General features: G+C 51.5%; 1 protein-coding gene across 1 annotated transcript in view; it reads right to left on the bottom strand.

Moving 5' to 3' along the window:
- Nucleotides 1-26,895, bottom strand: part of CMIP (c-Maf inducing protein) — a 221,440-nt gene that overhangs the window by 13,382 nt on the left and 181,163 nt on the right. The window contains exons 6-13 of the mRNA XM_081117874.1: nucleotides 25,092-25,154; nucleotides 22,697-22,777; nucleotides 17,224-17,327; nucleotides 15,680-15,784; nucleotides 8,925-9,278; nucleotides 2,375-2,440; nucleotides 1,115-1,141; nucleotides 789-837 (exon numbers count right to left, since the gene is read on the bottom strand). Coding sequence (XP_080974000.1) covers nucleotides 789-837; nucleotides 1,115-1,141; nucleotides 2,375-2,440; nucleotides 8,925-9,278; nucleotides 15,680-15,784; nucleotides 17,224-17,327; nucleotides 22,697-22,777; nucleotides 25,092-25,154 — 849 coding nt within the window. The remainder of the gene's footprint in view (nucleotides 1-788; nucleotides 838-1,114; nucleotides 1,142-2,374; nucleotides 2,441-8,924; nucleotides 9,279-15,679; nucleotides 15,785-17,223; nucleotides 17,328-22,696; nucleotides 22,778-25,091; nucleotides 25,155-26,895) is intronic.

The following is a 26,895-nucleotide window of genomic DNA, read 5'->3' as shown; positions in this document are numbered from 1 at the left end:
CTGGCCCAGTGTGCAAGCTGCAGAGCTGGTTACTGCACAGGCTCTATAGCCAGACTCCCTGGGTTTGAATCCTGCCTCAGCCATGTATCAGTTGTGCAACCTTAGGGATGTAACTCAACTTCAGATTTCTCAACCCTAAAAGGAGGGTAATTGTGATGTAAAATGGGATAAATAGAACCCACTCAAAGGGTTATGAGGATTGAATGAGAGAGCGCGTGTGTGCCTGACACAGGGTGAGCAAGTGATTAAGTTACACTGATGCAACGGAGAATGGCTGTGGTGGGTTCCCAGCCCCCTCTGCATCCTGCTCACACACACGGGCTCTGGGCAGAGGGCTGCCCTCTCCCTAAGGCCCAACTGTCTGAGGGATACAGTGGCCCCTCAGGGAGGCCCTCACCCACCATGCCCAGCAAATAAAACCCAGCTCAGATTTCTTCCTGCCAATTCTCAGAACAGCAGGGCCCCAGAGAATCCAGGCTGTCTCAGAGCTGGTGGGGAGGCCTCAAGCCTGCCTGCCCCAAAGCAAGGCCTGTGATCCACGGAGAAACTGCAACCAGTGGGAAACCACCTCTGGTTAGCTGAGTTTACAGTAAAACACTGACATCATGGGCCAGGCCAGACTTGGGAGGGGGCAATGTTTATGAACAAGGCAAGGAGCCTTTGTAAACTGTTCTGAATGCCCGTGGCTGATATGGAGGCCCCGACAGAGCCACAGAAGGCTCGGAGAGGTCACATGAGTCCTGCTCAGGCCCTCCCAGGCAGCCCGAGAGGAGAAAGAGAGGCCTTACCTCTTGTCTTGGGTCTTCAGCGAACCTCTGAATCACATACTTCAGTTCCCTGGAAGAGATGGGATGGGGACAGTCATTCACAGGGTCCTGCCCTAGGTGGACCAGGATGGGGGCTGAGCAGAGGGGAGCCCGGCTGAGCTGGTGGGATGAGGAAACTGCTGGACGGGCCTGGACGTGTGTGGCAGGGGAACTTCCCAGAGGGCCATGGCCACCTCCCAGAATGCACGGGACAGAGAATGGGCAGGAAGGAGGGCTGGCCTCTGGGGATGACCTCAGGGCAGAGGACATTCCTACTTGAAGGTAATGAGGGTGCTGCCAATACTCACTTGGTGAACTTCTCGTGTGCGAGAGCTCTGCAACAAAAACAGGGAAGAGGGCAGTTAGCTGGGTGCTTCTGAAACAGCACAACTACCCAGAGAGCTTCCTCTGGGGACCGCAAGGCTTTATGTCTGATCGAAGAATGGAGCGGAAGCTGCGAATCAAGTATGGAAATTTTTTCCCTACTTAAAGATGCAAAAAAAGGCCTCCTTTGAGGAACCCCCACCCCTCAAACTGCCCGCAGGTCTCACCCCTGTAAACAGGGTGGTGCTGGCTGGATGTGTGTGAGCTTGTGTGTCTGCACGGGGACACCAGGGACCCAGGTGTGTTCGTTAATTGTTCGCACTAATTAAGGCTGCACATCAGGGCGGCATTCAGGGACCATTTTCCAAACGAACTGCATCATGGACCCACTGTCAAGTATGTCCCTAGGGCTGAGGGGATGGTGACTGCAGCCAATGATGCCACTGCTCTGTGGAGATGACAGTGGCTCTCAGGAGTCAGATTTCTCTGGTCTTGGGTTCTGGGGGCCCCAGGGACAAGCCCAGCCAACAAATGGGGCAATTACTGAGTGTAATGTCCCCCTAAGAGAGCCACATTTCATAAACACGGGCTCGATAATCGGCTCCTGAGAGCCCAGCAGCCCCCAAGAGGCCTAGCTTCTTCACATCGATTGGAACAGAGACCTGGAGGCATTTTAAGGCCTGGCTGTTTAGACAAGTCTTCTCCTTAGGCCATTACCCCCAGGCAGTTTTCTCCCTAGGCTGCTGTGATCAAGTCAATACTGGGGTAAGGGCCAGCTAGAGAGACAGAGGGCCCTTTTCTGGCCAACTCACTGTGGAGATGAGCTAATCATCATAATGGACATAATAAGAGAGCTTTCAGCATATTGGTGCATGCTATATAAAGTGTCTCCACCACATGCATCTTCTTTTCTTTTTCTTACCATGGCCTTAGAGAGAGTGGAGGCAGGTATTCCTTTCCCTGATGCATAATAAAAATCACTAACTTTACTGCGTGAAGGCACGGTGGGGACAACTCTGCATTCTCAACTCAGTGAATCCTACCAATGCAATGAGGTGATTTCCCCCATTTTTCGGGGGATGCCTCCACAAGGGTCCCAAAGCTGAGAACCATGTCTCCATCTCCCACTGTCATCAATGGTGTTTCCAGGGGGACCTGGTGCACCCGTGACAGAACTGACCCCTGTTAAGGACTCAGTGGATGACAGGTTTTTCTCACAGGTTGGTGGCATGTGTGGGACTTACTCTTTGGGGAATGGAATGGGTTGAAGCAAGCTGGCCAGAGATGGTCTCCAGTCATCGTAGTCCGACCTAAAATGAGAAGGGGTGATGGTCAGGTTTGGTCTGGACGGGGAGAGGCTTTCAGCATGCTGTCACGAACGGCCAAAGATGGGACGAGCGTCTGGCAGAAACTCACGTGGCACCAACTCTGCTCTAACCATCTCAGTGAGCAAGGACCTGGGAGGACCTGGTGCCCGCAGCGTGGCCACGAGGCCTGAAGGACAGAAGCAGTCCAGAGCCTTCCTTATGGCAGCTCCCCGGAATCTCATCACTCCTGGCCTCGGAACCCGGCTACGGGGTCACTGTCCCGTCTTTTGAACTATTAAGAGTATTATGGATTGAAACGTGTCTCCCCCAGACCTAACACCCCAACTCCTGAGAATGCAACTATATTTGGAGACAGGGCCCTTAAAAAGGTGATTAAGGTAACATGAGGTCACACAGGTAGGTCCTGATCCGACATGACTGCAGCCCTTACAAGATGAGGTACAGACGCTCACAGGGGTGCCATGTGAGAACAGAGAAGACAGGCCACAGAGAGAGGCCTCAGAGGAGACCAACCCCGCCCCACCTGACTTCACAGCTGTGCCTCCGGAGCCGTGCGAAAATAAATTTCTGTCGTTTAAGCCACTCAGTTTGTGGATTTTTGTTATGAAAGCCTGAGCAGACTGATACAAGGGGGTTAGGTTGGGAATGCTAAGTCATTCTCACCTTTGATTGAGCAGAACTGACTGATCCATAAAAAATAAATATTATAGTCTATTTATTTGTAGTTTGGGTCAACCCTCCTGACTTATTGGATACTTCTAGTCTGGGTCCAAATAACAGCCTTTTTATTTATTTGTTTTTAACAGTCACTACTGGTGGCAGTAATAACACCAATGGCAGTAGTAGTAGTAGTAGTAGTAATAATACTGAAAAATATAATAGCAGCTGCGATTTTGTCAGCACATTGTACTCTGCATTATGCCAAAAGCTTTACCTCTGTTCATTTACTCTTTATTTTTGTTAATCCTCACCTGAGGATATAATTTTATTGATTTTATAGAGAGAGAGGAAGGGGGGGGAGGGGTGGGGGTGGGGAAAGAGAGAGAGAAACACTGATTAGTTGCCTCTCATACGCGTCCTGACCAGGAATCGAACCTGCAACCTTTTGGTGTACTGGACGGCACTCTGACCAACCAAGTCACTGGCCAGGGTCCAAGGAGCTTTCTTGATATATTTTCTTGACTGTTCTCCCAACACACTGTGTATATTCATGTGTGATAAGTTATCTATACTTTAGACCAAAAAAGAGCAAGATCTTTTCACCCCTAAAACCAATATTCGCCCCCACCAACCAACAGTTTAACTTCGGGGTGAAAGCTTTCCCACCCTACCTTCCTTCAAATCCAAGGTGATAAAGTGGTAGCCTTGGGAATCCTGCCCACATGCTGGAAGGTTCTGAGGAGACTCGAACACCGACCCGCAGAAGAGAATTCCCAGAAAAGCCTGGCGGCCTGGGCTAAGCTCTACAGTGCTGCCGGCTGAGGTTTACTAAGCACGTACCAGGCTGTGTGCTGGTATGAGCTGGCTCACTAAGTCCTCAGAACAGGCACTAAAGGACAACAGAGAATCACACCTGCTTTACAGGTGAGAGAGCGGGGCTCACTCCTGAACGGAAAGGGATGGTGACAAGCCTGTGCCGGTTCCCCGGGTGCTAAGCTAAATGGGAGGCAGAGGGCCTCGGTGGAAGCCCTCTTCCTCCTGTGTCTCTCAAGCCTGGAGCTTGGCCTCCTGTTGGCTCCAGTATGACGCTCACACAGGACCAGGAAAGGGGGCGTGGAGGGGAAGAAAGGAAGAGGCAGACAGACTTCCTTCCTCGCCTCTACCCTGCCCAGCTCCAGGTCTGCGGCTGGCTCTTGGCCTTGCTCCAAACACCCAGTCTGACCAGCTTGAGCATGTGCAGTGGGTGTGTTGAGCAGAGGCTGGGAAGCTAGGTGCCCGGGGGCTGGCCAGGCCCGAGGAAACCCTGTGGTGAGCAGAGCACCTGCCATGAGCATCTGGAGAGCAGTGCCAGCCTCAGGGTTGGCGAGCTGGGCAGGCCTGGGATGGGAGGGAGAGCAGTTTGGCTATGAGGAGCCTGACCACCCACACCCAGGCAAGAGACAAGATAGCCAGGCCTTCCCTGGGTGCAGCATGGAAAGGGAGAGCAAATGAGGTACCTCGAGCATTCTGAGGACCACCAAAAGCTTCAGGCTCCAGGTACCACTTAACCCTCCCATTAATGGGGCCAGCTAGCTCTAGAGCCCCCATTTACAGATAAGAGGTCAGACACGTGCTAAATGTCACAGACAAGATTTCCAAGCCTCTAATCAATCCCCTTTCCCTGCACCAAACTCCTGGGTTTCTTTTCAGTGGAGCTGTGCCATCTGGCTGGGGTGGTTCTCCATGAAGCAAGACTGTGCTGGGTGATGTATCATGTTTCCCATGTCCCCTCCTGGTGCCTGCCTTCTACATTCTAGTTACACCTCCCAGCCATGAGGACAACCGTAAGTCATCTGCATTTTCCCTTAGAGCCCCCAATGGCTGGGGCATCTTCCAGCTGACCTCCAGACCATCAGGCCTCTTTTAAAACCCAGGTTTTTTGCAAAAATAACAAGTAGCCAGGTTTGGGCTGATCAGAAAGAGTAGACATACTCACCTCTCCCCCACAATGGCTACTCTTTTCTCTTCCTGGACAGAGGAGCATCCCCTTGCCTGTGGCCTCAAGTGTGGCCAGCAGCTTCCCACACTCCAACCCACCAGGATGGCAGTGTCACTGCCTTTAGCAGTCGATGCTACTAGATTCGGAGGGACTAAGGGCAGTTGGGAACCCCGGTATTTGGCACAGAGCCTGGCACAGCTGAGGTGTGTGTATGTGTGTGTGTGGGGATGGTGCTTACACTTGGGGATCAGTGGTGCCTGCTCTGACAGATAGGGCTGGCAAGGAGGGCCAGGGCGCTAAGCCTGCGCAGTAAATGTTTGATAAAGGAATGCATAAATAGGTGGATAAATAAATATGAAAATCACACGCAGGTGCCCAGCAGGCTAAGAGCTAGACTCCAAACCACCACAGACCCAAATCTGCTCTGTCAAGCTCCCGAGTCTATGTTCTTTCCATCAGACCACCCAGCCAGGGCCTCACAAGGTGCTGTTTTCAGCAGCAACCTTGACCTGCATTGGGAATAGTCTTCCTTTCAAGGGTCTCCAGGGAACTTTTTGAGGCTTATGTTCCTTTTCAGAGGTGTGAAATTCTAAAGATGTGTGGGCCTTCTATGGGAACCCACAACCAGGGCCCGGGCTGTGTGTGTGTGTGTGTGTGTGTGTGTGTGTGTGTGTATGGTGCTTACACTTGGGGATCAGTGGTGCCTGCTCTGACAGATAGGGCTGGCAAGGAGGGCCAGGGCGCTAAGCCTGGCATCCCATGGCCCCACAATGCCCTCTTCAGAACCCTCACTTCCACATTAGAGCCTCTGCTCTTTCATTTTTTACACGTAATTCTCATTTAGGGTGCACTCCTATTGATAGCAGCTGTCCCCTCTTACCAAGAACTAACCCTGGGTCAGCCTGGAAAAGTCCCATGTCACTAAATTCTCAGAGCAGCCCTACGAGAAAGACACCTATTTCACAGACAAGAAAACTGAGGGTAAGAGGAGCCAAGAACACTATGCTATACAGTTGCATTTCCTAAATCCCCAGATGCATGCTTCCTGCCATCTCAGTGTACTTTGAATACCACCATTTTCTTCTTCCCCCCAAAGTGTTGTTAAATCAACAGCGCATCTTACTCTCAACGGTGTTTTAAAATAGAGGAAACACAGTTGTAATCAGGAAGTGTAGTAACTCCCATTTGCTTGGTGTCTACACCTGCTAGGCACCCAAAGCCATGCCCTCCACCTGCCTCTAATGCCCTGAGGCAGCTGTGACTCAGAGAAGACCAGTCACTTGTCCCAGGTCACAAGCTAATACTTATAGGAGGTCTGTGGCCCTTGAACCCAGCAGTCTGGCTCTGAATCTGCTTTTTCCAACATATCACATATTGTAGTGCTCTGAGCTGCTGGGGTTTTGAGGACACAACCTGTCCTAGGCCCTCCAGTAGGCCAGTGACTCAAGCAGGCAGCAGAGAAGGAAAGCTGCTTGGAAAGGAAGTTACAGGCCCACATTGTGCTCTGAGCTCCCCCAAGGTACAAGAGGCCCCCGGAAGCATAAACCCTGCCTGGAAGAGACCTCCAGGACAGTGTGAGGTTGCTCTGCCCGGTCAGAACAACTCGGGGTCTCAGTGGGCAGCCCCTGACCGGGCCCCTGACCCCCACGGCGCCCTGGCAGCTGGGCGATGTGGGCAGCAGGAGGTCTGCAAGCAGATCAGGAGGAACAGAATCCTCATTCATGAGCATGTTTATGAAGAAGGAAAAAAATGTGTGTGAACTGCATGATGAAACTCAAACCCTAGTGCTTAGTAAGAAATATGAGTCAGGGCCCACGCCGGCAGAAGGCCTGGGAGTTCCAGGTGTCTGTGGAAAACAGCCAGAGTCAGGGGCTGAGGCAGAGAGCAGGGCCCTCTCTGGCCTGGGGGGCCTGCCTCAACGAGGGCGAGGAGGATTTGAGGGCAGTGACCGGCCCGTCTCTCGGAGGGCTGCCCACCACTCCCGGGAGAAAGTGGGGACGCCCTCTGCCTTGAAGAAACTGAGGCATGTCCTAGGAGAAGATCTCTGAGCAGAATTTGGAATTTCCTTTAGCCAGTGTGGCTGATGGGTGGTGGGGGGGTGTCACTAATGCGTCTTTGTCCTCACTGGCCTCTCCTGCTAGAACCATGAGTGAGGCTGGACTGACCCCCAGGTGGCCTCACGCTCCTTTCAGGGACTAAACATGGGAGAGGAAGCGTGTGCGATGGTGCATCCACACTCTCCCTTCAAACCACTAGAAGCCATTGCCTGATGTGTGTGTAGGGGTGTGTGTGTGTGTGTGTGTGTTTGCATGTATGCACATGTTCACCTGCGCAGACACCACAAGCCCTGCTTTGAGAGCATGGAGGCACCCCTGGGTACCTCCCAGACACCACCTCACCAGGCACCCCTCCAGACCCTGCAACACATTCGTGACAGAGGCAGAACAGGTGCTGCAGAATGTACAACAGACTCAGAGACTCAGTCAAACCCTGGCAGCACTGACGAGTCGCCAGAGCCAGGCCTCCCCCTAGATCCAGGGGACCTAGCGCCCAGACTTCAGAGACAAGCCATACGTCAGTTAGATGTGACCACACCATCACCCCCAATCCCTCTGAAAGCCCACCACCCCACTGACTGCACCTGGCAATGCCAACCTCTGGACTTGGTCCTGAGTGTGGGGCCGACTCTGTTCTGAAGTACAGGGCTTGTGGGAACAAGTGGGGGAGGCATCTGCTGTGTTCTCCAGCCCAAGCTGGCCCATGGGAGCACAAAGCTCAGCACAGGTCCCTCCACCTGGGGCTCTAGGAACAAGGTGCATGAATTTGGGAGGAGTCTGGGTGGTATAAGTGTGAATGGCAGAACTGGAAGGACTCTTGGGGATCAAAAATCTATAATCCCCATTCTAGAATCACATTACTGAGGCTCAGGGTAGGGCAGGGACCAGCCCGAAACACACGGCTCAGACTGGGTCTCCTGGCTCCTTCTGAGCTTTCCCCACCAGCCAGGACTGCGTGGGGCCCGATCCACACGCACCTCCCTCTCTGCCCATCAGAAAGCTCATGAGGAAGAGTGGGGCGCCCGGTCCTCAGCATAATCTAGGGGGGCCACTTTCCAAAGCTCTCCCTTTACGGAAGACTCCTACATATGCACATACACAACCACACAGACACCCACAGATACACACACAAAATAAAGCAGAGATCTGCATACAGACAGCCACACTGAGCACACACAGCATACACAGATCACACACACAAACATACTCACATGCTGGCTCACAAGCGCACCACACCCACACCCACACATACACTCCAACTCTTATGTACAAATGCTCATACCCACATGTGTGCACTCATAGCCACTCATGCACAAAAACAGCACAGTGCCCAGACACACCCACACTTGTGCACTTACACACACATGCTCAGGCAATCACACACATGCTGTCACACCACACACACCCAAAGCCATTCACACATATAAAGACACTCACAAACTCAGAATGCACCCACACTCTACAAAATGTGCAGAGGTTCACAGACTTAGACATACTTGGGTGCCCGTGTGCTCATGCACATACTCGCACACATATTCTCAAACTCATGCACACACATATGCTTGTGTACATACCTACGCGTGCCCAGACACTCCAGCATACATGGACACACACCCAAGATGCGTGCCCTCATACCTGATCTGTGCGCCCACACTCATGTGTACACACTCAGCACGCCCACCTTGCATGCCTCAAGCCAGTAAATACGGACTGCAAAGCCAAGCCTCCACACCCACCCCACTGGTGACAGGCACGTAGAAGGGACACTCACAGCAGCTTGAGGATTTCCACATAGCAGCCGAGTGTGCGGTCAGCCTGGGGGCCCAGCTCGATGCTCATGGTGCTGCAGGCAGGGCTGACCATGAGGCAGTCGATGAGGTTGGGCTCGCTGTCGTTGCCTGCGCTGGCCGTCAGCGCCGGCTTGGCAGTGCTGGTGTGCTCCACCTCCACGTGGATCTCACTGGAGGCCACAACCACTGACTTGAGCCGCGCCTCGGACAGTGTGGCTTCCTGAGACACCAGGTCCGGGCTGGGGTGCAGAAGGCGCAGAGGTAAGGTGGGCTTCCGGTCGCAGGGCTGCTGGCAGCCGTTCCGGATCTCCTTCAGGCTTGGGGAATTGTCACGGCTGGGGGAAGAGGCGCAGAGGGCACATGAGCACAGGCAGTGGCACGTGGCCCTGAAAGTCCTAACAGCTGTGAGCTACAAGACCCCGTGAGAGCTTCCGACCAGCCAGGCTCCACCATGGTAGGTGCCTCCCTGAACCCCCGCGGCATATGCTACGAGCTAGTGCTCTTGGTTCCCAGTCCTCAGGTGAGGAAACTGAAGCTCGGTCTGAGAAAGCGGCTTGTGCACGGTCTCAAGACAGGGAGAGGTGAAGATGGCATCGCAACCCAGCTCTCTGTCCCTAAAGCACATGCTGTAGTCCCTGCACACTGCAGGTGCTCAACACGTATTTGATGACTGAATGAGTAAATGTTAATTTCTCTGAGGTACCTCCACCAAGATGTATTCCCTGGCCACCTTCCTGACACACCTATGAGACCTCCTAAGCAATTTTGCTTCTAGTTTCTTCCTGTAGTCTAAGTGTCCTCCAGGGCAAGGCCCAGACCCCACCTCAACTGCCCCATCCCCAGCGAGGTGAGAAAGCTCGGCCTCCACTCTACCTGGGAAACCACTTCAAGGGCATCCCATACCCCAGAATCCCAAACCCCTGGAGCTTGCAGGTCCCTTCTGTACCTGTAGTCTCCAGTAACAGCACCTCCGACCAACCGGAGGGTTCATGTGCAAGGTGTTAACAGGTGTTAACTGAGAAAGGGTTCTATGCATCATTGATATCACACTTGTTTGGAAAATACTGGGCCAAATGCGATGAAATTACTGCTTTGAGGCTGGTTAAAGCACCTCCTCACTGGGAGCTTCCAAACATTACCAGGCAGAGCAGACTGAAGGTAACTCTAGCAATGGTTTCCCTGAGCTGGCACAGTGCTAAGTGCTTTCACACAGACTTCTCAGATATTTGTGTATGGCAATATTACCATCTCCATGTTATGGGTGAGGAAAGACATGCCCAGGGGTCAAATGACCTACCCTTGATCACAGGGCTTATAAGTGGAAGGGGTTGGGGTTTGATACTATGGTGGCTTCCAAGATCCCATAAGATCCTGTGCAGGTCCTCCTCTTCCTCCATGAAGTCTTCTCTGATTTCTTCCACCTGCCACCCTCACCCTGCCTCTGAACCAGAGCTTTCCATCCCTGGCTGGACACCAGTGTCCCTTGAGGCACGTTTAAACATCCTGAAGCCCAATTAGTTCAGAATCTCTGATGGGATCTGAACATCGGTAACTTTTAGGGCTCCCTCTGTGTGCAGTCAAGGTTGAGTCCACTGCTCCAACAGACTCAGAGCACAATGGTCTGATCGCAAACAGCTCTTGCGGTCCCTCCCTCAATGTGCCACGTGCATGTGGCCTGTGCTTCCAAAGATGCACGTCCTCCTTGTGTACAAGGATGGGACTGAGTGCAGAACTTGGATACGATGCACCCTGAGGGCCTGAATCTATCCAGCACGTGCCACAAGCCAGGCTGAGCTGAGCCCACCAAGGATGTTTGATCAAAACACTGTAAACTTTGCTGAGGAAAAACAAAAGCCATGGAATAAAGTCTGAAGACTCCATGGTTGATGGAAAATTGTGTGTGGTCCATGGGGGGAGGGGGGCCTAACTATCCCTATGGGTTCAGAGCTAATTTGCTGCTCAAATGCTCGACACTCCATTTCCCTTTGTTTGCTTTTGCTGGTATTGAGGAGTGGATTTTCAAGGCTGTTTGGCTCAGAGGGGGTGGTTTTCCAGCAAGCAAGCCACGTTAACCTGGGTCAAGTTGTCTGTTCTTCTGTGTGTGAGTACATCACGTACCACCGAGAGCGCCGCAGATGAGCCCTGAGGACATCGCTGGGCTTTATCTTCCAGGGGCTGACCTGAGCCCAGGAAAGGTCTCACAGTATTGTGGCCCTTGGGTGATTTTCTGGAGGAACTAATGATATCACTTGAAATGCAAACTACTGTGGGCTCTGAGGGGGCAGGTGTGGGAGGCAGCAAGACCTGCCTCGCCCTCCCTATGCCTCCACCCTGGGCACCTGGTGACAACTACCGACTCTTGACTGGCCCAAGGTCATGCTTGCCCGCTCTAGTACATCCTCCATGCAGCTGCTGCCAGAGAGGAGTTTGGAAACTGACATCTCACCAAATCCCTTCTTAATTGAAAACCCATCAGCAATGCCAATGCTCTCCCAATAAAAACTCCACAACTGAAACAGGCCCAGCTCTGCCACTCAAAGTGTGGTCCCCGACCAGCAGCATTGGCATTACTGGGAGTCTGTTAGACAAGCAGTCTCAGGCCCTGCCCCAGAACTGCTGAATCTGCACCTGCATTTAACACACAACCCCCAGGAGCAGCTCAGCACAGGAGGTTGGAGAAGCTCAGCAGTACAAATCTCTCCATGGCCAGCCCTCTTCTCCAACACCATCTTTTGCTTCTCTTTTTTCCCCTCTCTCTGCTGCAGTCACAGTTTCTGTCGCACTCTTCCCTGCTGCGGCCCTTCATCTTTAGGATGGAGCATATCATCTGAGGAGTTTGCCAAGAATGCAGACTCCTGGGCTCGACCCAGAAATGCAGCGTCGAGGAGTCTGCTCTTTAAAGAAGCAGTTCAGGGGATCCTGAAGCAGGTGGTTAAGGACCATAGATAGAAAAACATGACTGATGGCGACTCCACCTGCCCTGCCAGGCCTTTGCATGTCTGTTCTCTCTGCCTGGATCACTTCATCCTGCCTCTTACCTTTTTGACAGCTAGGAGGTCTCAACTTAAATATCACCCCCTGAAGGATCCCTTCCTCATCTTCCCCAAGAGAAGGGACTCTCAACTCTGGCCATGAACTCAATTTGCCTGGGGAACAATTCAATGCTAGGGCCATCCGAGACAATCAGAATTGCAGTGGGTGGGGCCCAGGCACCACTTTTCCCCTTTTATGGAGAAATAACCAGCAGAATGCTGGTAAATGTCAAACAACCCAGTCTCCAGAAAAAGGAAGCCCTGTTATGTAATGTTTGCCTATTTCCTTGGTGTAAATACTCCCACTGTGACCAAATTCAAGCCACCAATGTACTATCACTGACCGTGGAACTAGGAAGACGTGTGCCTCCAAATATAACAGGGCTCCAGCATGTCGTGGGTGTAACTTAGACACAGAACAGTGAGATGCATAAATCTGAGGTGCAGAGCTTCTTGAGTTTTTACACATCCCTGTTAATAACCAGCAACCAGATCCAGGTTCCTCACTGACATTTTGGGTCACTAAATTCCCGTAATTCTCTGTGGGGGACTGTCCTGCACCTGGCAGCATGGTCAGCAGTATTCTTGACTTCCACCCACTGGATGCCAGCAGTACCCCTCCCTCTGCCCAAGTATGTCAACCCAAAATGTCTCCAGACATTGCCAAATATTCCCTGGAGGTCAAAACTGCCCCCAGATGAGAACCACTGGCCAGTATATAAAACATTTCCAGGAGCTCAGAAGCTTCTCTCATGCTTTTCCATCTAACTCCGCACCCCACAGGTGGCTACTATTCTGGCCTCTATTACCACAGATTCACTTTGCCTATTCTTGAACTTGAAGGAATCACACTGTATGAGTCTTTTGGGTCTGACTCCTTTCACTCAATATTACATCTGTGAGACCTATTCATGGTTGCACGAGTTCATTCATTCCTGCTGCTATGTAGAATGGCTTTTGAGAACAGACCACGACTTCTTTATTCATTCTACTGTTGTAGGACATTGGAGTCAAGGTAGATTTAAGTTTGGGGCTATTAAAAATAAACATGCTTGTACGTGTCTTCTGACGAACATACTGAAAGCTCTGAGTTGGGTCATAGAGTAGATCTTCCTTCAGTTTTTCATTGATTTTGTAAAGCCTCCCCAGGTGACTCTGATGGGTAGCCAGGGTTGATACTCCCTGCCGGAGACCATGCTAATGACACTTCTGGCTTCTGCCACCATAGCCCTGATCAAACTGTACCGTCCCCACTTGCTTGCTCACACCCTACCTACCCCTCCACCGGCTGGCACACCTTCTGCTCTGGGAGGCAGGTGTCCCATCCCCCTAGTTCACTTTGTACCTTCAACACCTGGCACTTAATGGGCCCTCACTAAACGAGTACTGAGTGAAGAACAGAAGGATGAAAGCTGGCTGTTGCTGTCCCCAGTCCCCTAACTGTGCAACAGTGTGCGCAGTTCATCCTGGCTCTTTCTGCCTCCCTCCCCTGGGATGGGAACTGGGAGGAGAGCTCCAGCATCCTCGCCTTTCTGCCTCCTGCTCCCGAATGAGGGAAACCCTGTCCCAGGGAACCCAGGCAAGTCTGTGGGGAGGCAGGGGGAAAACTCTTGGGTGTGTGGTTTCCTGCTCCTGCCCCACTGAGTCCCAGCTCAGGTGTCCAGGGAGGGGGACCAAGGAGGCCGAGATGAGTCAGAGGCTTCAGGAGGAAAAGGAGCCTGAGTGTGTGAGTGTGTGAGTGTGTGTGTGTGGCCTCCTCATGCTCTTCCTGCTTCCTGGGGTGGCCTGAGTTTGAAATGCACACAGATCAGACTGGTTCCAGAGCTAGGGCGTCCGAGGTCATGGGCAAGTGACCATCCGTGTACCTAGGGATGCTGGGATGGCTACACAGGCGGTGCACTACCCTCTGACCTTTGTCTTCTTTACTTTTAATCTAACATGTTATAGGGTATATAACCGGCACTTGGGAATGATCAGCATGACATCTTCATGTTCTGGCCTCAAGGGTACTGTCACCTCTTTCTGAACAAGAAAATGATTCAAGATGGACATGGTCCCCTGTACATGTGAGGTCCTGGGATGAAGACAGTAAAAATAGTCACCCTCACCCAGACGGGCGTGGCCCAGCGGCTGAGCATTGACCTAGGATCTAGGTGATCGGGGTTCAATTCCCAGTCAGGGCACATGCTCGGGTTGTGGGCTCGATCCCCAGTTGGGGGTGTGCAGGAGGAAGCCGATCAATGACGACTCTTTCATCACTGATGTTTCTATCTCTCTCTCTCTCCTTTCCTCTCTCTGAAATCAATAAAAATATATTTTAAAAAAAAGTCATCCTCCCTTCTCAAGCCATCATAAGAAAATACCTGCTGCTAAGGTTCATTTGTATTTGTTTTAGAAGCTCCGTGTGCACAGGTTCTCAGGGACTCAGCGTGCTCCTCTGCCCTTTCCTTAAGGACTGAAATATATTTCTGCCGTATCCCCAGCTCAAGTGGTGCTCTGACACATTCTGGTCCCCCTGGAGCTATGCAGTGTGCTGCCTGAGCTGGACAGGGTGGATGCAGCAGATGCCATCTCTGCCCTGCACATCGTATCCTCTCCACTCACCCCAGAGGTCACTGTCAAAAGTTTCACGCAAACTAATGGCATCTGCGTCACTGCATCCCAGGAGCAATCCTCAATTAATGAAGGGAGCTGGTAAGTAACTACCCCTGTGTCATCACCCTCAGAGGAATAGCCCTGAGACGTGTTCCCCACAGTCTCCCAGGACGTCCAGTGGGGAATGAACAGGTGCCCGCAGTGGTCACCTGCTCATTAACACAGGCTCTGGTTTCTACCACCTGTCCTCTTCCCCAGCGCTTCCTGGGGTTACTTCCCTAATAAGGCTTGCACCCACTGTTCTTTTTATTGTTTTCACAGTGTTTCTCACCATCTGACATGATACTCCATATTTACTTGCACATATCTCCCTCAGGAGAGGACAAGCTCTGACAGAATCTTTTGTCCCTCTCTATTTCTGAGTGCCCACTGTGTGCCAGACACACAGTGGGCGCTCAGAAATACACAGGCAAAATGCAATTCTATGTTTACAAAGACAAGGTGAAAAGGGAGTAAACCTTACTGCCACCCCTTGGGGAGATGTGTGCACACTCACACATATGGGCAACATCTGTACCCACATGCACACTCACATGCATTCATAAACACTTGTGCACATTCACACAGTGCACATACAACTCGCCATGCACACACCCACATGTGCACTCACATGCATGCACACTCACACACATTCATAAACACCTGTGCACATTCACACAGTGCACACAGAACACCCCACGCACACACCCATGTGTGTGCACATATTCTCTCTCCCTCACACACATACACACAGTCATGCCCCAATGTGTCACACATGCCAGGTGGTGAGAAATCTTCAGAATGAAACACTTATTCCTAACGCCAGGTCAATACAACAGCCTTTGGTGTTTGCTTTTCCAGTAACATCCCTGGGTTCTGGGCCCTAGAATCAGTGTGTACACGGGATTTGGCAAACCCCCTAGAGGCTGGCCTGGTGAAAGCCACTCCATCTCCCTGGGCTGGTCAGATATGTACAAGCCACCATCCTTGTGACTCAGCCTCTCACTGTCCCCACCCTGAAGTGGTAATGTGCCCCCGCCCAGGCCCTCCAGGTGGCGGTGGTGACCAACCTGTTGATGAACTCTTCATAGCAGGAGTAGATGGCAGCCAGGCACACGGCCACCAGGTTGGGTAGGACCCGGGGGTGAGGGCAGTGCCCTGTGGGGCCATGCATGCTGGAAAAGAGCAGAGGGAGATGAGAGGTGACTGTAGGAGTGGCACCCATAGCAGGGAGGTGGGAGAGGTTGGGGCACAGCTTGAGGGGGTCACTGAGGGGCACCCCGAGCCCTTTGTTGGGGAGCTGGCAACACCGGATTTGGGTCCTGGCTCTGCCATGTGCAGGCAGCAGATTCCGGTACCTGTGTTCCAGTCCAGCTGAGTGGCTTTGGCACACTGCTTAAACTCTCCACTCTGTTTACTTAGCTATAAAATGGGGACAGCGGCCCCCTCCTTAATGGGTAACAACAAGGACCCAATTTTCTAAGTCATGGGAAGACTTAGCATATGGTGGCCATGTGGCCTGGGACAGTAACATTTATGCCTGGGGGTTCTGAAATCTTTATTCATAACACCTCATTTTACTCTTAAAAGTGTCCTGGCCTTGGTAGAAAAATTATTATGGTTACCCTGACCTAACACGGGATCTGGAACACAGTTGCTAAGGCCTCTATAAATGCAGCGATTGTTATTAACAATGGCTATTTCTATGCCTCAGTTTTCTTATCTGTAAAATGGGGCAGTTTGGGGCGTAGGGTTAATACCTGTAACATTCCTGGAAAATCACTGTGGCCACTGGAACTAAGAGAGACCTAACTGAGGCTCTGGCAGAAGGACATGTTATTTGGGTTTGGAAATGCTTTGTGAGTTGCAGGTAAATTGGGAAGCACATAGCTTCAGACCTGGCTTAACCAGAATATTTTGATTTTCTTAAAAAATAAGAAAAGTCATGACAATGAGCACTAATGCTCCCATCACATTTATGCACTGTTCTTAGTGTTTGTGATCAGATCACCAAAGCCCTCACGTTAACTGGATGAAGGGGGTATAGCGATTCTCATTTACAGATGAGGAAACTGAGGCACAGAGAAACATATTTAAAAATCAAAGCAAAAGTAATCCCCCACCCAAACACCAGAAAGAAGTAAAACCCAGCATATTTGGCTTCCTTTTGGCTAAGTTTGGGAGGTGGCTGTTCAAGTCCCCAAAGGTGAGTGTCCAGGACCACAGGGGATTGTTTCCTACACACCTTGTCACCTGCAGCTCAAGGATGTGGGACCAATGGAAATACTCATTTTATTCAGAACCATTACCATTTCGTGAGTTCCTACTGAGCATCAGGTATTATGGTAGGGGCTTCCTCATATATCATCTTATATAATCACACAACCCCTATGTGGAGGGAACAGGATCAGAGGGACAGCAATTGGCTCAACGTCACACAGCAAGTAAGTGCCTCAGACCACAGGTGGTCAGAAGGATCCCGGAGACCCTCACAGATGAGACGCTCATGGCCTCTGAACACAGGGGCTCCTCTCAGGCATCAATGGAGCGCATGGAGTGCTGGAAGAAAAGCTGGCTCGCAGGCCAGGTGGGGAGGGTCAGCAGGGAGCCCCACCTCTGAATGAACTTCTTCACCACTTCCATCCCCGCGTTGAGCTCGTTCAAGGCAAGGATGTACTCCTGAGTAAACAGCCTCAGTCGTGGGCACTTCCCAAAGTCCTGCAGAGAGAACAGAGGTAGGAGTTGGGACATGCTGCAGAGGACGCGGGGAGACCAGAAGGGGTGGTGGGACCTGCTCTGCCGGGAGCCACTGGTGCGGAAGGCAACAAGGAAACACCAGCTACCTCCTTTCTAGAAAGCACACACATTTTCACTTCAGAAAATTGGCTCTTGTCACACTCTTGCTTACGCCCTTCGATGGCTGCAAATAGAGATCAGGAAATGATCAGGGGGATTTCTGGCATGTGTAACCAACCCACTGGCATGGCACCAACCCACCCTGTGGTTGGGCAGGGTCAGCATGCCACACAGACATGCTCGGAGACCAGCCAAACTGGGGCCTCCCTTCACACGGCCACGAGGGGGCTGCAGATGTCAGGCCAGGCCCCCAACAATGCTTGGGGAGGCTACAAATGTTTCTTCTGCAGCCACCCAAGAGTTTTTGGCCTCCTGCTTCCTGTGAGCTATTATCTGATGCCACTCAGGAGAGCAGAGTCAGAAGATGCCCCAATCTGGAGCCATCCATTTGGGGGGCTGCTCTGGGATTTCCTGGGGGTACAAAGGAGGAGGCAAACATAGTGCACTGACAAATACCGTGTCCCCAAACATCTTTAGTGAGGAGACACCTGCTCCTTCTCCTGAGCGGCCCGAGGTGGCCCAAGGTGGGAGGTGTGTGTGTGTGTGTGTGCGTGTGCATGAGTGGTGGCCTGGGAAGGAAGGTCCGTGAGCTGGGTGGCGAGCGGTACGGAGGGAGGGGGCTGTGGGGGCTGCTGGTCAGTGACTGGCGCAGGCAGGGAGAGGGAGGAGAAGGGATAATCTGTCCAATGTTAGGTCAAGGTCCCAGCCCTGGGGGGACAACCCTCCATCTCCATCAACCAGCTCAGCCGCTGGGTGCCTGTATCTTAGCTGAAGCCCAATTAAGGGGCACTGAGCAAGGACACAGGGACCCTGCCTACTTCAGTGAGTGACATTATTAGAGACTGATATTTTCTCAGCTTCCCCAACACAGCCCGTCAACAGGGCGGGTGACAGAGGTCAGCTAAGAGTGGGAAGGCTGTCGGCTCTGGGACTTGTCAGGAGAAGTATAGGAGAGGGAAGCAACAGCCAGGCGAGGGCCTGGGGGTCCCAGAGGCCTCGTCACTGCTCGTCTAATGCTGTGAGCTGGGTTTTGAATAATTAGGAGGGCAAGTCACAGTGTGGTCATGAGGCTGACCAGCAAGACAGAGCAGCCTGGTGGTCTCCAAACTCATATGTCCCTCCTATTGTCCTGCTCAGTGAAACCCATTTAATAAAAGCAACCTGAATGAGGGCTCTAATCTAAAACAAAACCACTGGACACTCTCCTTATGAACCTAACTGACCCCACGGGCTCTCAGGAGAGAGTAGTAGAATGTGCCCCCCACACTCGCCGGCCAGCGCCTAGGAGCATTTCTAGAGCTGCCTGGTGCTTCTTCACCCAGGGTCCAAAGGGCTGAATTGGGGTCCTCGACAATGTGGGGCTCATCTGACTGCATCCTGTCCACTAGGATTGTCCTTTATAGCAGTAGGGCAGCAGAAGCCATGGAGAAAGCTCAGAAGGAACATACATGTGCACGCATACACACATCCCTAACACGCATGCGCACGCACACACACACAACACTGAGCTAGAAGATGAGGCTCCCACATAACAACAAGACTGAAGCTTGCCCGGCCGGGCGTGGCTCAGCGGTTGAGCATCGACCTAGGATCCAGGAGACCGTGGTTCGATTCCCGGTCAGGGCACATGCGTAGGTTGTAGGCACGATCCACAGTCGGGGCGTGCAGGAGGAAGCTAATTAATGACTCTCATCATTGATGTTTCTCTCTCTCTCTCTCTCTGAAATGAATAAAGATATATATATATTTTTAAGAGAATTTCCAATTTAAAAAAAAAAAAAAAAAAAGACTGAAGCTTGACTGTGCTTTCAAATTGAGGAAGATGCCCCAAGTTCCCTAGCCCCCTGGAAATGGGTGACAGGAAAGCTGAATGGCCTTGGGCTGCCTGTCTCTCTGTGTCCCCACCATAGAATGAGGGTTGACAGAACTGATCTCTAAGCACCCTTCTACCTCTAAGGTTTTATGATGCTATGAAAACGGCTTCAACAGAACTCTGCTAAAAGTAGCTGCTGTTACTTTTGCTATTAGATTTCTGGATAGTCCTTGGAAATGAACATTACCTATGGGTCTGGTGGCCTTTTGAAATGTGGATGAGGGCACATCAGCGGGGCAGGTGACAAAGGTGTGGCTCAGTTGGCTGGGTATTGTTCCATGCACAGAAAGGTTTCAGGTTCAGTTCCCAGTAGGGGGTATACAGGAGGCAGCCAAGCGATGTTATGTTCTTACATTGATGTTTCTCTCTCTCTCTCCCTCTCCCTTCCTCTCTCTCTAAAAATCAATAAACTATTCTTAAAAAAAGAAAGAAATGTGGATGAGGGACAGTTTGCCTCTTTGGAAAAGTAAAATATGCTCGCTTTGGAAAGCAGGTCAGATCACCCAGTGGTCCACTGGGGACCACAGCCACAACAAGAACACTCCAATGAGTGGTGTGTGGGCACAGGGACCATGGTCATTCTAGGAGACAGAGCTGAACAAATTGTTTAGAATCTACAGGAGTATATACCAAAGGACTGCTTCCATTTGAATCTAATTTTCATTTCTGCCCAATGAGTAACACTCTTTGAGACTCTTAACCTAAGATTCAGTTTGCTTATCCATGAAATTGGGGCACATGATACATGTGCAAAAGATGCACTGAGAATAGGGGAAGCTCCAAAATCCCAGAACACCACTGTGCTGTATGATTTCCTCCATTTCCCCAAATGCCTCCTTAATGAGAAACGCTACACGCGGGTGAAGAGAAGTCACTGGTCATGCTATGCTGACAGGTATGTGGCTGGTGGCAGGTGAAGCACACTCACTAACCAGTGACTAGACTCCCCACACCAGCTAAGAGTCCCAGCTCCAAAATGGTGCATCGGCCCACAGCCAATTACTAAGCTTAACGACAGTTAAATGAGTGACACCGAAGGTCTGCCACGCTTTCTGCGCCTGGTTTAAGTCACAACCATTGCTTCACACACGTCTGTGCTGCAGGAGGGGCTGCTCTGCCTTGGTCCTGTCTACAGTTCTCTTCCGACATAATGTGCAATTAGTAGACACTTTACAGCAGCTCCAGACCTGAGGATCACTTAGAGGAAGTTCTTTAAAAGTGAGAATTCATGCCTGAGGGTCCCTGATCTCTGCCAGGCCACAACAGAGCTATAAATTCTGGATCTGCCCTGTAGCTGTTCTGATTTTTATCCAGAAAATTATTACATGGTCAACACTCCAGGCCCATAAAACTAGCCAAATATAAAGGAGACGTTGTATGGTTAAGCCATGGGAGGCTGCCTGAATTTCAACATTTTTACCTTTTAAGTCAGATGTCCCAAAAGAATTCTTATTAAAGTCTACTGACTACCATGAAATATGCAAAAGTGTTTATGTGCCCGGGGAGGCATGGGCTGGGACAAGTGTGCCCTGGGGTGTGTCTCTGTCACTGGAAAGTTGTGATGCGAGAAGGTTCTGTGCAGAAGAAACTGCAGAACCTTTGCTTTGGACTCAAAAGGGCATGGGCCCTCTCCTCACACCCCATCCACAGTGATTTTAAAGTTAACAATCTGAGACCCTTTTCTCCCAAATAGCCGAAGCCAGAGTGCCTTTAAAACTATTCAAGCCCAAATTAAGGGCTTGCACTAAAAGATGGGGAGTTTCTTTGTTAACCCTGGAGAAAGAATCAGATGGAGTATCCCTCTCCCCTGTGTTCAGAAAAGAAGAAATGCATTTACCTTAAGCCAAGAAAGATCTCAGAAATAAGCAACAATTCAATTTCGGTGTGTGATCCCTCGGTACCAACACGGTTCAAGTGGTAGCGGCGCCTGGAATGCCGGGCTGAGAGGGATTCTGAAGCCACGCGGGCGCTGCAGAGGGGGCTGCAGCTAATGCCCGCCACGAGGGCTGGGGAGTGGCAGCGTCATGCACTTCCGCTCCCGACTGGGGTGGGGTGGGGTATGCAGCATTCTTTAGGGGCATGTTGTGGAGACAGGGAAGCTACTCCATAAAGTAAACTTTTTGTAGATCTCCCTTTTTCAGAGTCATTTTCAACATGCTGAACTCTGACAGGGCCAGGAGCAGCAGACCTGGGCACCTCACAACTGAGGCAGTGGCCAAACCTTCGCAGCGATGACACAGATGCCTCCGTGCCATCGAGGTGAATCTCAGTCTAGGCTGGGAGCTGGCTTGACAGAGCACATGGTAATGGCCCTGGCTTTAGACTGCCTGCTCCTTGGTGCCACTGAGTCTCACAGCTGCTTAGAGTTCCCCGAGGAACCCTTGTGGGCTTGGCCCCCTCATCTGTAAGGGAGGTCACGGGCCATCACAGGGTCGAATGACAGTACACTCAAGTACCACGCTCTGTCTGGCTCTACAAAGGTGTGAATAGATGTGAGTTACGCTTATTCCTCAGTTTCCCCACGTGTGATATGGAGAAAACAATGATACCTGTTCTCACTGCACTGCTCAGCGGATGAGAGGGGCCACACGGACTGCAGGTGCCTGGCCCGCTGTCAGTGTGCAATTTAACTCTGTCCCTGCTTTCTTTTTCAGCTAGCTAGAGCTCATACTTTACTCAGAGTTCCTCAGTTTCTCTCTAATGTCCCTTTTCTGTTTCAAGATCCCATCCAGGACACCGCATTACATTTAGTTGTGGTGTCTCTTTGAATCCTCTAGACATGACAGTTTCTCAGACTCTTCTGTTTCAATGACCTGCACAGTGTTGAGGGTGCTATCAGGGGTTTTCAGCATGTCCCTCCCCTGGGACTGGTCTGATGTTCTCCTCTTTATCACACCAGGGTTGTGGGTTTGAGAGGACTACCCCAAGGTAAAGGCACAAACTATCGCTGTGACTTGTCACTGCTAGTGTTGACCTTAATCACCTGGCTGAGGGGTGACTGTGAGGTTTCTCCACTGCAGTCACTCTGTCCCCCTCTCCATCCTCTACGTCCTGGAGGGATGTCACTAGGGACAGCCACCAGGGAAGGAGCGAGGAGTCCTGCTCCCCTGCTTGAGGGTGGAGTATCTTACAGACACAATTTGTGACTTTACACACAGAAGACTCTCTCTTCTCCCTCAGCCATACTGTTTTTGTTATTTCTTATCTACTATGAAGATTCTTCGTGTTGCCCAAAAAGAAAAACATAGAACCCAGGGACCAAAGGAGACAGGCTTCACGAAAACACAACTTAAACAGAATCCCAGCCCCAGTCCCTGGCTGACAGGGCGGCCTTGTGGTCAGGGGGCGGGGGACTCACCATGTTATGCTTGAGGATTCTCTGGACCACGGGAGTGAACACTTCGATGACCACCATGGACCGGGGCCGCTCTCTGCAGTGCTGGGGAGACAGGAGGATAGTCAGCGCCGAGCCTGTGGCCCCTCGCAGGGCTCGGGGGCAGCGAGCTCAGCACCAGCCCAGCTCCCCTGATGAATACTGGTGCACAGCTTTGTTCAGTTTTTTGGAATAAGAAAAGGAGGTGAGGATGGGAACTTCTGTTCGCTTTTCATGCTGATCTTAAAGTCTGAGCGCGGTACAGAAAGGCGTTGTTCTGACACCGCCCTTACTTAACACAGGAGACTGCGGCACTAAGACCCAGAGTGCCTGGTCTAACAGAGGGGTCTCTTCACAGCCAGTGCAAGGATGCCAGGGGGTTAATGCCTGGACACCAGAGTCTTAAAAACTCTGTGCCTTTTGCATTGCTGGCTATGGTAAGCAGCAGCTGTCTGCAGGCCAACTGCAACTCTCTGATGTGTGGTATTTCACTGGCATGCCGTTTTGCTTTCAAATTGAAACTGAAGGCCTTGGGGTGGAGCAGACAAGGCCCCATCACTCTAACACATGTACAGCCTGCCTGGGACTGAAGGTGCTGAGTGTCCCAGCCCCGGATGAGGACACTGTGCTTGGGATATCAGACATCACCACTTTCCTGGGAAATCAAGTATATTAGCTTCCCGAACATCTTGGGATCCAGTACTGAGGTCTGGCAGGAGAGGCTGCCTGGAGTGTCCAAAGAGTTGGCCCAGAGTGGAGCTGGGAGGGGCGGCTTTGTTTTCCTCAGGCTCTCCTCTCTGGAGGGCTGCCTGGTGGGTGAGGCGCTGAGGCTGGGGCTTTGACCCCCAACCCCTTAGAGGGAAAACAGCCAGAAGGCTCACAGTCCCCCCTGGCTGGGACCCCTCCCTCCAAAAGGCAGGGCAGCCCTCTGTTTTAGGACCAATGGAGAGTTCTATCAGGTAATGTCCAAAAGGATGGTTTGGTCTGCATCACTGTTTTTAAACTGTGCTGCCATTTACTCTGAACAGGTCCATTCTAGAACAAGTCTGTAAACCATGAGATCTGGGAGAAACCATATAGCTGAAAGGAGAAAAAAATATCTAAATTAAACTGGACCAAATATCAAGAGAGGAGATGCCCTGCTGTGATAGGTGAGGGAGCCACACACTGGGCTATCTGACCCCAGCCTGCTCGAGGGGGCAGAGCTCCGCCACCAGGCTGCTGCTGCTTTCTCTCGCGTGCCCTCGGGGGGCGGAGCCTGGACACAGCACAGGAGCCTGCTGCCTGTGTGGAAGCATGCTCTTGCATGCACACACATGCAGGTACAACTGAGCAGTTGGGCGCTCACCCACTTGGACCCACCTTACCTCCTAGGACCGGAGGGCACACACTGGCACAAGCCCACATTAAGAATGTACCTTGGCCACTTCGGGCCAGCAGGCTGGGCCCACCCTCTGCTCTGTGGGTTGCTGAAAAAGGTCTCCTGATGGAGAGATAGGGCCAAAGAGGATGACACAATCCTGTCCCCCTAAAGCTTGTGTTACCTGACAAACACAGAGAGAGAGCATGCTCCCTGGGTGAGGGGCCTGGGGATGAAGGGCAGGGGGTGGGGGCAGTAAGTGTACCCCAGTCCCCTTTCCTCCAGAAACCATCAGGCCTCCCAGGTGCCTGCTGTGCCATGCCATGTGGGAGGAAAGAAACAGTGAAGTGAGTCATCAGGAGGGAGACCACAGCAGCACTGGGGAGCAGCAGACCTAGGCCCTCGTCTTTCCAAGGGCATTAAATTATTACATAAAAAATCACATAGTAAAAATCAAAAGCACACTTTGTGCCAGTTCAGCCCTGGGCCACTGTGGTGTGCTGGCAGAATGAGGGATGCCTGGACCCTGACATGCCCAGGACATGTTCTCTGTAAATCCCACTGTGAGGCTGGCGCTGTGTCACTGGGAGCGGGTATCCCGCTCCTTGCCTCCTCCCAACTAACCTGGCATCCCTGATTGCTTTCCCTGCTCAGGAAAGCCCCACGGCCGTGCCCCCACTGTGGACCAGCTGGTGCTCAGAGGAGCCCTGGCTAAAAATAACCCAGCTCTGACGTCAGGAGCCCAGAAAATCTGCTACAAAATTCTCCCAAGACAGCCACAAAGACATTCCAAGGAAAAGCTGGACACTCCTCCCTGACCCACTGGTTTGGACCCTGGGTCATGATTACCACCTGTTTGACAGAGAGGGGGCTGTAATCCTAAGAACAGGGTACCTGGCTTGCCTTCCAGCTGTGTCCAGGGCCCTGGGTTTTCAGCAAATTGTGCAAAGCCAACCCCCAGCATGCACACACGGAGGCAGGCTGGTCCTGCAGACACAGCCCACTTCAGCCACGCCATACCTTGCAAAAGAATTCACAGAGATCTGGTGGTGGATGGTTGTTTTCCAGCAAAGGGGCGATTGCCTGAAAGACAATGAACCAAATGTCAGTAGGAATCTCTAGAAGGAACCATAGAGGAGTGTGTGTCTACACAAGAGGGTTGGCTCACGAGAGAGAGCACAACCTCCCTGTCACCCTCTGGGCTAAAAAGGCCCATTCTCTAACTTGCACATCAGTGCTCCTATCGGGGGCACATGGCTCCTTCTGAGAAACTGATAAAAGCTCTGGGTTGCCCTCCAGAAAAACACACATACAATGACACATGTAACTTTAGAGTTTCATAACCCACTGATATTTCCTCAGATCAACAGTCCTTGACTACGAGGCAGGGTAGTGGTTACAAGCCCAGGCTTTGGGGGCAGAGTCCTGGATGCAAGTCCTGATTCTGGTGCTCACTACAGTGTGACCATTAGAACAACTTATTTCCTGTCTCTGAACTCCCGGGCTCCCACCTGGAAAGCAGAGCAGAGAGTCACTGTGAGGGTTAGAGAGAAAGTCATAGTGCAGAGGGTGGCTCAGCCTTTTTTGGGGCCAGTCGTTCCTGCAGTGGCAGCTGCCCTGTGCCCTGTGGGATACCTGGCAGCATCCTTGTTCTCGACCCACCAGATGCCAACAGTGACCCCTAACCCAGTGTGACAATCAAAAATGTCTCCAGATGCATTTCATTTTATATTCAGGAAGGTTACGCTATTTAACGCCCCTTGAATTCATTTCTCAGTGAGCCTTCTTAAGCCAGTTGGACAATTACTGGTTCTACTGCCATTCCTAAGCAAGGGTCCCATGGACTGAATGGTGTTTGATTCTGGATTTTTCTGTTCCTTTTATAATTTCTGTTTTAATGAGTCTGCTAAACTTCAAATTTAAAATTTTGAACAACTAAAAAGTGTGTCCAGACATTGCCAAATGCCCCCAGGGGGACAGCACTGGCCCCAATTGAAAACCCCTGGTGCAAGTGCTTCTCACAGAGCCTGCAACAGACCAGCTCTCAGTAAATGTTAGTTACTAGATGGTTAATAGCCATGTGAAGTCCACTCTTTTATCCTGTTTGCCACACCGGACACATGATTAGAAAACAGGAGATCCAGGACCCAGCAATGAGACAGCCAGGCTGTGTGACCTTGTTGGGCAACTCAGCCTCTCTGGGCATTAGTTTTCTAACCCAGTCCATAAAACGGGGAAAACTAGAGTTACTGAGTCACAGGGTTGCTGTGGGAATTTGATAAGAGAAAACTCTAGAAGCTTGGGAGTCTCATGCTTGGTATAAGCTCACTGCCTAGAGCAAGCATGTCACTGATACCATCGCAAGGGGACTGTCTTGGGCTATACTGGCACAGGAGCCAGGGGTGATGATTTTGCCTGAGTCCTCAGGAAGGCTCTGTGATAACATGTCCTCCCCACAGCCATCTCTCATAGCTCAGACCCAGCTGGCTTGGTTGCAGAGGGTCTCCTTCTGCCCCCTACAGTGATCTCTTTGATACGGGTAGAGACCTTGCAGTCAGGCCTTCTGCTTGTCTTGGGATCATTAGGGAAAGAAAAGCATAATTGGACACAAGTATAGGTGACCTTTAGTTGACCAGTTATGTAGGTGAGAGCCCCTTTGTGAAAAAGGAAGTCACTGAAATGGAGGTCATGTCCTGTAGCACCAATAATCAGCTGATATGAGCTGGAGACCAGGTCCAGGGTCTTATTTGTCCAGTGCTGTGCAAATGCCTATTCAAGTTTTAACTGCTATGCAATAAATGACTTTAAATGAAATACAATTAAG

Source organism: Miniopterus schreibersii (genome assembly GCF_964146895.1).
Source record: "Miniopterus schreibersii genome assembly, chromosome: 18".
In the NCBI taxonomy this organism is placed as follows: domain Eukaryota; kingdom Metazoa; phylum Chordata; class Mammalia; order Chiroptera; family Miniopteridae; genus Miniopterus; species Miniopterus schreibersii.
This window is presented reverse-complemented; position numbering and strand designations above follow the sequence as displayed.